At 42.0% G+C, this 13,832-nt stretch overlaps 2 protein-coding genes across 4 annotated transcripts; one reads left to right on the forward strand and one right to left on the reverse strand.

Moving 5' to 3' along the window:
* Positions 1 to 336: 336 nt before the first annotated feature.
* pln (phospholamban) lies at positions 337 to 12,938 on the reverse strand. 3 transcript variants are annotated; one of them, XM_061298591.1, is made up of 2 exons: positions 12,856 to 12,938; positions 337 to 954 (listed from the first exon to the last, which is right to left on the reverse strand). In XM_061298591.1, the coding sequence occupies exon 2, from the start codon at positions 853 to 855 to the stop codon at positions 691 to 693; it is 165 nt and encodes a 54-aa protein (XP_061154575.1). In that variant the 5' UTR covers positions 856 to 954; positions 12,856 to 12,938; the 3' UTR covers positions 337 to 690. The 3 variants fall into 3 exon arrangements, with proteins under 3 accessions (XP_061154575.1, XP_061154566.1, XP_061154556.1); XM_061298582.1 differs by having other exon boundaries at positions 337 to 879; positions 12,856 to 12,936; XM_061298572.1 differs by lacking the exon at positions 12,856 to 12,938 and adding an exon at positions 8,218 to 8,402 and having other exon boundaries at positions 337 to 879.
* On the forward strand, positions 4,310 to 6,103 carry LOC133167705 (coiled-coil domain-containing protein 74A-like). The gene is made up of 5 exons (XM_061298558.1): positions 4,310 to 4,436; positions 4,550 to 4,625; positions 4,698 to 4,890; positions 4,965 to 5,065; positions 5,573 to 6,103. The coding sequence occupies exons 2-5, from the start codon at positions 4,564 to 4,566 to the stop codon at positions 5,682 to 5,684; spliced, it is 468 nt and encodes a 155-aa protein (XP_061154542.1). The 5' UTR covers positions 4,310 to 4,436; positions 4,550 to 4,563; the 3' UTR covers positions 5,685 to 6,103.
* Positions 12,939 to 13,832: the final 894 nt, after the last annotated feature.

Consider the following 13,832-nt stretch of genomic DNA (forward strand, 5'->3'; position numbering starts at 1 on the left):
CTTTGAGTTTGCTTCATGAAGCTGTTCTCATTTTTGACTCCTCGAGATGGCGCTCTCAGTTCAACATTGGACTGAATGCATGATGCATTGGCATTTCGTAAAACCTTTTATTGAACCCAACAGTGCCATCTAAAGGAGTCATAATATAATTGCTTCATGAAGTAATTTGAAGCTTCATTTGCCCCTCACTGTTTTTGCTTTCAGAAATTCTGGGTCAAGTTGACAATCTCGAATTTTCTTTTTTCAAATCTTAGCTTTTCCTGGAACACAACGAAACTTTGCACGCCATTTCAATTACGTCAGGCAACTGCCATCTTAATCAAACGGCAAATGATGTTCTCTGTGACGCCATTGTTACTTTTTATTTAAGAGCGTGCATCAAGTGACCATTTCATCTTTCCTTCTCAGGACGGGACTGTGACAAAAACCAACCGATAGAAGTCCAAAGTAGCTGTGAGTTTCACTTTTTTTTTTCTTTTTTTTTTTTTAAAGTTATCGTGACACATTGCACATATTGTAATTGTGCAAGCTTTCCAACTCTACACTGCAGATAGGTGGTGCATACTGTGGCTTACTCATTCTTCAACTGAAATACACTGTACACCAAGTCGGGCTTGGAGTAGCTGTAGGGAGACGTGCAGTCACACATGAAGTGGATGAGTGAAGTGTAAAGGTCGCCCGTTCCACACGTCAGCTACTCAGCAGGACGATGATGTAGATGAGAAGCAAGCAGATGAGGAGGAGGGTGAAGTTGATGAAGAGCTCCTGCAGGTTCCTCTTGGCCTGGGGAGTCACCTCGATTTGGGACGCGCGGCGCATGGCCGACTTGGTGATGTGCTGGACGCGCTCCATCATTGAAGTCTCGCGGTGATGCTGAGCCTGGATGAGGGAATCAGGACATGAAGGTGGTCGGAGGTCAGGTCTGGACTGGTTATGAGACAGTACGCTTTTATACTGAAAGAAAACGGGGAAGGAGTGGAATGTTACACCCGCCTGCTGTGTGTGATCAAAGTTAGCATTTTCCGCTACATAGCGTCATGCTAGCTGAAACTCATCCGCACTCTCTCTCATGTGACCTCAGCTGTGCCTGCTACGATGATAAGAGAACCGGCCGGAGGCGCCAGCCGAGGTCCGATGACTCGTCGTTCCAGACAACACGGATATGATGACAACAATGTAAAGTCAAAGTGGCCTCGCCTTTTCCACGTTTCATAGTCCCGCGCCAAAAAGTCTGCCCGGCTTGATGGGAGATGAATGCGAGCACATGGGGTGACATTTGAAATGTCTTTCATCGGAGGCTTTGAATCCCTTTTATGATCCCGTGCGGGACTTTGTGACAAAGTGAGCGTGCTTTCGTATTAGCAGCAGCTGCTAAAACCGAGCATCTTGCACTTGGCTATTTTTACTAGCTAGTGAGTATTGAAAATATTTTGATGTACCGTATTTTCCGGCCTATAAGGCGCACCGGACTATAAGGCGCACCTTCAATGAATGGCCCATTTTAAAACTTTATCCTTATATAAGGCGCACCGGACTATAAGGCGCACCATTAATGCATCATGTCCGATTTTTAATCCAAATCAAATCATTCTCCATTTTATCTTTTTTATTTCAACTTCAGACGGAACAAATGACTTTATAATCATAAAATAATGATCCATAGTCTTTTTGAGTCATGATTCATAGTCTTCAGCGGGCCACTTATGATTGATTTCATGACACAATGCTTTGGGCCAGTTTAAATTTAGGAATTTGGTCCATATATAAGGCGCACCGGACTATAAGGCGCACTGTTGGTTTTTGAGAAAATTTTAGGTTTTTAGGTGCGCCTTATAGGGCGGAAAATACGGTACTATGACTTTATTTTTATTGTTCAGATTTGCACCCCCCCCCCCCCCCTCTTTCTCTCCACCTCGCTGAACTCTTGAGTCGCTGATTATAACTCGACATGTTAACGCCTCATCCAGCCTTAATCTTCACTAGATAACTCTTTAAGTGTGTTGGTGTGCTCACACCTCCAAACTCTGGCTTGGCTCATGCATTGCTGAAATCTTTGGAAGGAACACAGCCAAAGTTCTTCCACAACATCCAAATATGATTTTATAGTTCCCGCTTGGGAATAGTCACGGTAGGAACAGAAATGGGCAGATGAGTAAGATGAAAGATAGTCAGCTGTTCCTCTGCGGAACAATGTGAAAGTAATCTTCAGTTTTACGCTGCTAATGAGTGAAAATAATTCAGTGTTGCCGGTAAATCCGAGGAGCTTTCGAGGCTTCTGCTAAATTTAGCTCCCGTCTAGACCAAATAGATTTGAAATCTTTATTTTTCAACAAGTTGTCTGTGGGTTGCCGCTTGCCGTGTGCGCTTTATTTGGCCTTGATGCTGCCTCGAAATTTTGAAAAAATTATTTTATTATCTGTGAAAAGATATGGTTTTAGTTAGGGCACAGGTGTTGTTGGAATAATTTAAGTAAAGCCTTGTCATTTATGAGTTTATGGCTTTCCTTTCATCTAGGTTCTTTCTCTTGAGTGACTTTTGATCTCTGTCAGCCATATGTGTCCTTCCTGTCCTTATGTTATCTGTGTGTTTTTGTTCCTGTAAGAGGTAAACACAGTTTGAAGTGGTTGCGTACAAGTTATCCCATATTTACTCAAGTCTTGTTCAAGTGTTTCGGACAAGTCACTCATTGTTATTGACTGTTAATTTACTAAGTAGATAAAGTCTAGCCAAGGTTTAGTTGCATTGTTCCACAGGAAAAGCGGCAATTCAAGTTATCTGATCACACTCGAGAACGGCTCGGCCAACAACTGAAGAAGAACGGATGGACAAACTCTGCGGGGGTCACGGGCCGACAATGAAGTGCATGAAATTGAAACTTGCAATTTATTGTAAACATACAACATTAATATTGTGATTTTTAAGTTATAAAGATGTTCATAATTCAAAAAGCTCACGACAGTTTACAAAGATGACCAGAATGAAAGCTTTTTCCTCCTCCAGAGGCCTTTTGTGATATGAAAATATATATTGGGTATATTTCTTTCCACGAGCATGTGTCAAATGATTGAGTTGTGCATTCCTATTTTCGGCTCATCCCAGCCCTGCTCAGTCAATATACACCAGTGAGGGCAAATTATTTTTTTTCTCCCCCCTATAATCATTGCTACTGGCCATCCCGATTATTCGCAACTCTGGTCACCATGAAGAGAATGCTTGCATGCATTAAGGTAACTTTATGGCGGGGGGGGGGGGGGGGGGGCTCATGTATTGTATTCTGCTGTGATGTTCTTGAGCAGGATGTTGACAAGCTGCTATTATCGCGGCTGCCGTTCAAAGCATTCCCATGAAGCTAAAATGAAGTGTAACCATCGTGAAGGTTTGCGCTCTCCTGCAAAGAGTCCAAAAGTTTTGAGTCTGTGTGTAAAAACCATGCCCGAATGTTGTCATTTATTTGTGTTTAGTGTCACTCATAGGAATTGTAAATTAAGTTATTGCCGTCATTGTATTTATGGATCTGCGGGTGCGGAGGGGAACAGTACCACACCATTTAATATTGTCTGTTTTTCCAAAAGGCTTTCTGCTGAACTTGCAGCAAGGCATTTTCACATTGTCACATATGGCAAGACACTATCTCAATGTCCCTGTGTGTAATATAACCCTTACTGTTGCAACATGAATAAAGTTAAAGGAATGGAGATGATGTGGTGATTTTTAAATATCCATTTATTGATGTCATTTTGTTTTGCCTGGGTTCAAAATACTACAGACTTATGTCATATTAATTTAGTGTATAGTTAGGAGGCGTTTAATGACTCAAAAAAATCGGAATTAAGGGGTTTAAATCTCAAAATCGATTTAATAAAATCAGAACGAACAACAATTAATCTAAATGTCCACAATTGACGAACCATATCGCCATGGATGCGTTTGTTTTTTTTTTTTCGTGTTTGTCTGTATAGAACACCTTGTACTTTGTGTCGTTAACCGCACGTCAATTCTTTGTTGACGAAAACAACCATATCGCCACAGATGCGTTGATTTCGTGTTTGTCTGTATAAAAGACCGCGTACTCTGATCTTTGTGTCAGCCTTTAACTAACTTTAATTTAACCGCACGTCAGTTCTTTGTTGACAAAAACAAGGGGCGTCCTCGTCAATCCGACGTCACTAGAACGCGGCATAAAAAGAGGTGGATGTTTGTGCGTGATATATGTATTGATATGAATCAGACCCAAGACGACAGCTGTTGTTTCAGTCACTTTCTGTATTGAACTGCCGCGCCGCGCCGCGCCTCCCCTCATGACGTCACACAACACAGCCCGACATCCCTAACAGTGGACTGTCACCCTGGTAACAGGCGTCTGAGCAGAGGGCAATTTAGCGTTTTATTTGGTTGCCTTGAACTACTTTTCTTTTGCCATGAATTGTATTGATGAGGTAAGTGATTTTCTCTGTTGGAGGTGGACATCTGACCGCCGGGGTCATTTCACTAAACAGGTCTCTCATTTCTCTGAAACGAACCCTGATCTCTTTTTATTTGAATGTTGCAGAATTAAAGTACCAGATGATTATGGATGCACCCAAGCAAAGCCAAGTAGGTGTTGGACCTGGCGTTCAAATGCGAAGGTGAATATGTCCCCAAGTTTCCTGTTATGTGAAATCGAAGTGAACTAACATGAGAATGTTATTGTTGATTAGAAACATGGGAGACTATGCCGAGGTTCACGGACCCTACAGAGCAAATCGCGGGTATTCAGGGGGGCTCGGCAACTCGCTGCAGCCTCTACAAGTCCACAACGGTCTGTCTAATCCACCGCGTGCGTCCACCCTGAGGGAATGTGAGCTCATCATCCGTCAGTTGTACAACACCAACCGTTTACAGTCCCAGCAAGTGAGGCTCACATTTCAAAGCCTTTGCCATGCATTGTGTGTCTCAACTCACGGCAACATTTGTGCGTCTTCCAGATTGTGCGCTACAAGGAGTTGCTGAAAGATATTGTGCTCAACAAGAGAATCACCCCCGAAAACTACAACCTGACCAAAGCCTTCCTTGCGGATGATATTTGGTAAGGTATCAGAAAGCGTCGCTGTGTTAGCCGTGACGTGGAAATGGTAAATTTCCAATCGAAGCGATTTTTTTGCAGCAAATTCTCTGACAACACATTTCCGAAACTGGATCTGAAAACAGAAAAAACGTAAGTGATTCTCATTTTATTTGTCCTTACATGTGTGTTTGAATGAAGGGATAGGAATTAAAACTTGTTTTCTTTTTAAATACAATTATTTGATGAATCAACAAAATAGATGACGTTACTTGATTATCAAAATGATCATTAATTGCAGCCCTACTTGACTATATTTGACTTCAAACACTTCAATGCACCTTTCCATATCCAAGTGTGGAAAAAAAAAACACTTTGGTGTTTAAAAATATCTCTTAAATACTTTTGTAGACAAGTCAGGTACTATTTTAGTCAAGTGGAAGCCTGAAAAAGAATCAGCGACTGTTTTGGTCTTGCCATCTGCCTCCAGTCTACGTTCTAGTTAGGAATTGTGTTTTTGTCCTCCCCCAGGACCGCCATTGCCCTCCCGGCGCTCACGCAGGGCCTCAACTCATCTGTGGCGGAGCGCCAGAGACGGAATCGCGCCGTGCACAGAAGCCACGTCAAGGGCACGGTGCGATGAGATGATCCAGATGCTCACCTCTCAGCTGCAACTTCGGGGACATGCAAAGTCAGTGTCCGTGTGATGTCACAGATCAAACAGCCAATCAAAAAGCCGTGGAAGAACCGAGAGAAATGTTTTCGCTGGGTAGAAGCTTGTAAACGGCAGAGATTTACAGTACCTAATGTCACCAAAGACACATATATATATATATCATTGTCAATTATTCTCAAAGCATCCCCTGATCTTAAGCCCCCCAAAAGAGCTACGAAAAACTCCCAAAAACCCTACTAAAAAAAATCATTTTATTTAATCGTATTTATATATTTATCATAAATGTATCATTTATTCATATTACCTTACCATACTACCATATAACCCTAACCCTAAATATTTCTGACACGTCACTGGTCCGTAGCTTTCCATTCGCTTGTGAGCTACTCCATCATACCATATTCATTCCGGGTATTGAGAGCCAGGCTTCCTTAGTGGAGTTGTTGGTCCTCTGGGATCTCACCCCCAGCAACACAGGTTTCAATTTTGGTGGGGCCTAAAAAAATTATTATGCCCTGCATTTGACTAGGGGTGTAACGATACATCGATACGCATCGATTAATCGATATAATGCTCTACGATTTATTGGCATCGATGCTAAAGGTAAACATCGATTTATATCGCCGTGTTTGACCTCGGACATTAGACGCCACTTTATTTTGAAATCCAGTTCATTGTTGCTTGCTTCCTCTCTCCGGGAGCAGTGCGCCCGGCGTTGTTGTGTTGTGAGCAGAGCACGCGCGTGAAAGGGGAGGCGACAACTAGTACGCGGCTCCTGGGCTGCTGCTATATTTTATTTATTAAAAAAAAAAAAATCGATCGTAGAGCACTATATCGCGACATATCGTGAATGAATCGCAGCAGGCTTTAAGATATCGGCAAATATCGTATCGTAGTTCTTTATATCGATATTATATCGTAGCGTGAAAAAACCCGCCATTTACACCCCTACATTTGACCCATCCCCATGTGATCGAGGCTTCTGTAGTGTGGTGGTTTGTCTTCTGGGCTTTCACTCCAGCGACATGGGTTTGAGTCTGGGTCCAGCCTAAAAAATAAATTTGCAACACAGTTGATCGTGTATTTCCCCATTTAACCATCCACCTCCCTGAAGCTTAGGGTTGGGTTTAGAGCTAAGGTTAGGTTTAGAGCTAGTGTTTGGGTTAGAGCTGGGGCTAGGGTTAGCGTTAGAGCTAGGGTTAAGGTAAGAGTTAGAGCTAGGGTTAGAACTAGAGCTAGCGTTAGGATTAGAGGGTTAGGGTTAGGATTAGGGTTAGAGCTAGGTTTAGGGTTTGGGCTAGGGTTAGGGTTAGGGTTAGGGTTAGGGTTAGCAGACCCCGAGCAGGGGTCGGGAACCTTTTTGACTAAGAGAGCCATGAAAGCAAAAAATTGGGAAATTTATTTCAGTGAGAGCCATATCATATATTTTAAAAGTGAATTCAACTAAATGTCAGTATAATAAGCCTCTCGAATTTATTCTTTTAAATAATGTTGTTATAACACTCATCATTACAGAACAGTTCTTGCCGACAGAGGCATGTCTTGTATCCGTTTGATTATCTTGTCTTCAAAGTCCGCTTTATTGTCAATCTCTTCACATGTCAAGACAGACAAAGAAATCGAAATGACATTTTCTCTATCCCACGGTGACGAGACATATTACACGATAGACATACAAGTAAACGACACAATACAAAAACAAGAAGGCACAAACATTAAATAATAAGAATGTTGAATAAATAATAAATAAACAGATAACACAATAAATAAGAGGAGCAAAACGGAGCCAGTGTGCATACAGCAGACAGTAAGCGTAGCGCAAAAGTACAGGACGCTTTGTTCGGAAGATCATGAAAAAATTCATTGGCTACATCCAGCATGAACGTTTTAGCATACTCGCCAATATTTTATTTTATCTGCGAGCCATATGCAATCATCAAAAGAGCCACATCTGGCTCGCGAGCCATAGGTTCCCGACCCCTGGGTTAGTGCTAGGGTTAGCTCGCCATTTTCTCGACTCGTACTCGCACTCTTAGGGTTAGCTCTAAGCCTTACCCTAACCCTAGCTCTAACCCTAACCCTAGCCACAGCTCTAACCCTAACACTAGCTCTAAACCTAACCCTAGCTCTTAACCTAACCCTAAGCTTTGGGGAGGTGTGCCGTTTTTTTCCGTGTATAGTGCGCCCCCGTGTGTAGTACGCACCCCTAAAAATGGCATGCTGATGCTGGAAAAAAGCTTGTACCCATGTACAATTTTTTTTTTTTTTTTAAGTCCCAATGATCGTCACACACGCAGGGAGGCAATGGGTCCCATTTTTAGTCTTTGGTATGGTCTTAACTAGGCTGGATGTCATTTTTTTTGTTGCCGTTGATTTCTCCGACTGCCCGTAAACGCACCACCGCGTCTGATACGAGAGCATTGCGGTCGCATGGAGCGTGTTTGAAGTGAACAGCAGAGAAGAAAGGAACAAGGCAAAGTGTTGTGAAATAAAATATTACCTGTAATACGGATTTAGGTAGAGAACTGAACTCTCGCTCTTTATATAGCTGACGTGTCTTGCGCATCCGTTCTGGGCATCTGTAATGGCGGCCTCCGTATGATATCCGGTTTGCGGTGACAGAGCCGTCGCTGAAATTTAGAAGATATTTTTAAAGTCCTGATCTAAAATTTAAGTGGACCTCAGTGCGCACTGCGCAGGGAGCTTAATTTGGTGTGGTCGCGCAACCGCAGCGCGCCGGGCGTTCACTGTCGCATTGCTTAAAGAGCGAGCGCCTTTGTGTTTTAGGATGAACAGCAGAGACCAAAGGAACAAGGCAAAGTGTTGTGAAATAAAATATTACCTGTAATACGCATTTTGTTATTTGCTGATTGAAACTGCTAATTAAACTGTGAATTGAAACTAATAGGAAGAAAACAACTCTCGCTCTTTATATAGCTGACGTGTCTTGCGCATCCGTTCTGTGCATTTTATTTCACAACACTTTGCCTTTCTTCTCTGCTGTTCACTTCAGACACTCTCGTATCAGACGCTTGCTCGATCACCTTGGGGGGCGCGGTGCTATTCCTGGGGGGGGCGCGTGTGACCCTGGGGAACAGGCTTTTTTTTTGGCAGTACTAGAATAAAGTGTAATTGCGCGTTTACTACAGCAGGGGGCAGTGGCGCTCTCATTGTTACTTCTGTGACGTTTGCGACAGTGCAACATTTTACGACTTACAAGACAAGTTAGGATAGTCACGGTGGGGAGGGGGGGGCGCGAATAGTTTTCTTCTTGCTAGGGGGGGGGCGTAACAGAAAATAATTGAGAAGCACTGGTTTACGGGCAGTCGGAGAAATCAACGCCAACAAAAAAAATTACATCCAGCCTAGTTAAGACCATACCAAAGACTATAAGAATGGGACCCATTGCCTCCCTACGTGTGTGACGAGCATTGGGACTTAAAAAAAAAAAAAAAAAAATTAAAAAAAATTTTGTACCCATGTATAATGCGCACCCCAGATTTGAGGACAATAAATTAGTTAAATTTTGCGCACTATACACGGAAAAAAACACTATGGTTAGTTATATGGGGCACGAGCCACTAGTGTTGCAAGTTTATTTTTTCGGCCACACCCAGATTCAAACCTGTGTCGCTGGGGTGAGAGCCCAGAGGACTAACCACTCCACTACGGAGGCCTCGATCACATGGGGATGGGTCAAATGCAGGGCGTAATAATTTTTTTGGGCCCCACCAAACTTGAAACCCGTGTTGCTGGGGGTGAGAGCCCAGAGGACCAACAACTCCACTAAGGAAGCCTGGCTCTCAATACCCGGAATGAATATGGTTTGATGGAGTAACTCACAAGCGAATGGTCAACCTTTATTTACGCCAGGGAAAAATCATGGCCAAAGCTTAATTGAAAGTGAAAAGTGCCACACCCGCCCTCACCCCCACTTTCTGTTTGATCTGTGATGTCACACGGACACTCCTTTAGGTACGTCGCCATTTTCAAGCGTACCTAAAAACACCTCAGTTCATTAGAGAAAAATGATGGCCAAAGCTGAACTGAAAGTGAAAAGTGCCACACCCGCCCTCACCTGTTGCTGTAACGTCACACAGTTAACCAAATGTCCAATTTTTGCTATTTAAAAACTACTACAAGTGTTATAAAATCAAGATCACCCAAAGAGAAGCATCATCTCCCCGTTGTTGCATCCCTTCATGTATATAAGTTAGCCGTGCATTAAAGAAGTGTTGTTTCAGTGAGTTGTTCTTTCTTTCCTTGGCAAATCGCATTTCGACATTCTGACTTCATATAGTTCACGCCAGGAGGGAGACGCAACACCTTCACTGACTAATCCGTTGATGCACAAGAAGGCATTTCACTCATTGACTCGTCCGCAAAGTCCGGATTCGTTCCCTGACTGATCCGTTCTCGCGATGAACTGGAAATGCAAACCACACAAGTTACGTCACTGACTCGTAAAGTCCCTCCTCCATCTAACGCTCGCTGGCTGATTTTCTTCTTCGTTTTGTTTTACGGCGAGGTAGCACCAGCTTCAATGGGCATCACTTTAGGAAGTGATTCGTTAACTCTCGTTCACTGAAAAGATTCGTTCTTTTTGAACGAATTGTTCACTCACAAGCCAACACTATTTGAAATCTTTTTGACATTTCAGCGAGCTTACATTAAGAGAGGGAGGAAACGCAGCAAATACCTCACGTGCAGAGGTGCAGGTGTTACCTCGAGGAGGCGGAGCTCGGCAAATAAAGTTGATAGTAATCATACCAACTTTGACCTTGCCCTTTATGTTTTGCCGTGAATGTTTGATGGGATTCCTTTTGTTTGTAGCGCATTTAGTATTTGCATTAGGTCCATTAACATGCACTGAGAGCTGCACAGCTGCAGCCACAAGGGAAATGATGACTGAAACCTCGAAAACCAAAGGAGCCAGCCACATTTCCTTGTTTTTTTCATCTTCTATCTGGCATGCGATTAGATGGCATGTCATGCTAATTCACTTATCTAACGTGTTTCTTTTCAGCGCCGGTTCTATTGGGTTTTTGGATTTTTTCTTTACACCATTTGTTGGAATCATTGAAGTAAAGCCTTGTCATTGATGAGTTTATGGCTTTCCTTTCATCTAGGTTCTTTCTCTTGAGTGACTTTTGATCTCTGTCAGCCATATGTGTCCTTCCTGTCCTTATGTTATCTGTGTGTTTTTGTTCCTGTAAGAGGTAAACACAGTTTGACGTGGTTGCGTACGAGTTATCCCATATTTACTCAAGTCTTGTTCAAGGGTTTCGGACAAGTCACTCATTGTTATTGCGTGTTAATTTACTAAGTAGATAAAGTCTAGCCAAGGTTTAGTTGCATTGTTCCACAGGAGTTATCTGATCTTGCTCGCGGACGACTCGGCCATGACAACTGTAGAAGAACAGATGGACAAACTCTGCAGGGGTCACGGGCCGACAATGAAGTGCTAATTCACACCACACTACATTCCTTAGCTAATCAGCGTTGCTACAGACACAATCGCCCCTCCCTTTAGTGTAGCAACGCCTCTGTAACCAGGGCAACCAAAACATTAAATAGAGGAGCACGTGGAGGGAGAACTCAGAATTGATGGAGATTGTAACCGAGTTTCCTCTCTATCGTTCTCCTCGCGAGAAAAGGCTTAATATTCTGTCTCACTTGTGGTTTGTTTGCTGTTGCTCTTCTCTTAATAGTTATTCAGTCATTGAAATAAACCTGACAGGTGTCAAACCCAAGGCCCAGGGGCCAGATACGGTCCGCCACATCATTTTATGTGGCCCGCGAAGACAAATTGAGGAAAACGAGTTTGACACCCCTGAGTTAGGGGAACATTCTTATTTTGTCATATATTTTATTTTTATGCAGTTCCTGTTATTATACCGTAATTTTCGGACTATAAGTCGCACCGGAGTATAAGTCTCACCAGCCATAAAATGCCCAAAAAAGTGAAAAAAACAACAACCATATATATGTATATAAGTCGCTCCTGAGTATAAGTAAAAAAAACTATGAAAAAAAACGCGACTTGTAGTCCTAAAATTACGGTAGTCGTTTTTTTAAGACCCAGAGGTGAGTCTTGTTGAAGTGGCTCGTGACGTAATAAGAGGATGACGTCATGAGAGGAGGACGGAAAAGAAAAAACTTCTCAATGGAAAAAAAAATGCTTCATGTAACCTCCAATTTTTTTTTGGAGTGTGCAACATGAGCCGTCATTTGTTTACAAACATCAAGTTGCCGGGGAAGCCGAACAGGTAGATTGTTGCGTCATGCATTTTTGAGAAAAAAAAAAAAAGCCTTCCATGCGTGTTTATTTATTTTACTTGGGGAAGAGGCGGCAGTTTGCAAGACTATGAACACAAGCTGCTATTGTTAGCTGCTCTTCACCTGGCATCGCTCCAGTGTGGCTGTGATGCGTCATGTGGCTGCTTGTGAAAGTACAAAAAAAGTCAGCTGACGGGTTCCTGTTCTTTATATTTCGACTCATTCATGGTTTTCGTCAAAGTGGCTTTCAGCTGCTATGGAAACTCGACTCGCATTGCAGAGAGGACTCCCAAGTGATGATGGAGAAGTTATGACACAAAACACGTTTCTTCCATTCTTAAATAATAGCAGCTCTTTGACAATGAAGAGCACTAAGCTTGTTTTGGAAGCTACAAATATTTCCTCCTCGCTGCAAAGTCTTTTGGTTGACAATGTCAATTTTTTTTAAAAGTTTGCACTGCATCCTAGGTAGAGGTGTTTCCAATATTTTGGATACCTGCTGGAGGAGCTATTTTTAGAAGAAACGTCTAGTATGATGCAATACAATTCACCACCGGTACAAACAGCAAATTAACAAATATGGTGTTTCTAATATTTTGGATACCCGCTTTAGTCATTGGAGCAATTTCTTTTTTTAGAAAAAAAAAAACTATAATGCAATACAATTCAACACCGGTGTAACAAATTAATAAATATTCTGTGGAATTAATTCTTCTCTGACAGACAAAATTGATCATTAATAAATTCATAAAAGTGCCAAATTTGGGGTACACCATGTATTGTAGCTCGTCAGATTGAGTAGGTGTGCCTAATAAAGTGACGGATACATCGAGATGAAGTCAAGGATGTTGCTTCTTACCTTTCAGATGGGAGCAGGTCCGACTGGTGTTTGAGAGACCAAGATATGTCGGATATTCAAGGCTGTAAACAGAAGCAGGAGAGAGAGAGGGAGGGAGGGACGGAGAGAGAGATTACTCTTCAAACAGAAAAAAAAAAACTGACCAATCCACAACAAGAAAAAATATGTTGTCACTGTTACACTTTGTAAACTTTTCTTAAACTTACAAAAGGAATGTATGTGCGTGCGTGTTTGTTTAAACCTCTGGGTCACGTCCTCCACAAAAAATAATGAGTAAAAATAAGTTGGACCATTCAACAAAATGTTCTAGGTTATGCAAATGTTCAAAATTGCCTTTTGTGTATTTTCAACAACGAAATAAGAGTTTCCAGAATGACCTGTCCCTTTGCTTTGTCCCATGTCTTAAGTTAAAAATAACTCAGCAAATTGCTTTGGAGTAAACAACTTTATAGCTTTGTTGCATTAACAAACAATGTTGCCATAAATATCCCAATTTAAATAATTATACCGTAATTTTCGGACTATAAGTCGCGTTTGTTTTCATAATTTGGTTGGGGGGGGCGACTTATACTCAGGAGCGACTTATATACATATATATGGGTTTTTTTTCACTTTATTGGGCGTTTTATGGCTGGTGCGACTTATACTCCGGTGCGACTTATAGTCCGAAAATTACGGTAGATGAAAAATACAATTTTTTTAGTGACTTGCAAGAAAAAATTTTTGCCAACGGCGCAGAAATATCATTAGAAAAAATGTAAATAAAATATCAATCACCGAATGTTTGACTCTTACTTCACACTGACATTTTTTTTTTTTTTTTTTAAGAGTGGACTGGACATGAAAAGTTAATCCTCTGGAACGGCTGTGAAACTGCAGTCAGAGATGAAAATGCATTAAGGATGACAAACACTAGTTTAAGCGTGCGTGCTATGTGAATTAAAAATAATACAAATGTTTTCTCAGCAGGTACATGA

The sequence above is a fragment of the Syngnathus typhle genome, linkage group LG2, assembly GCF_033458585.1.
Source record: "Syngnathus typhle isolate RoL2023-S1 ecotype Sweden linkage group LG2, RoL_Styp_1.0, whole genome shotgun sequence".
In the NCBI taxonomy this organism is placed as follows: domain Eukaryota; kingdom Metazoa; phylum Chordata; class Actinopteri; order Syngnathiformes; family Syngnathidae; genus Syngnathus; species Syngnathus typhle.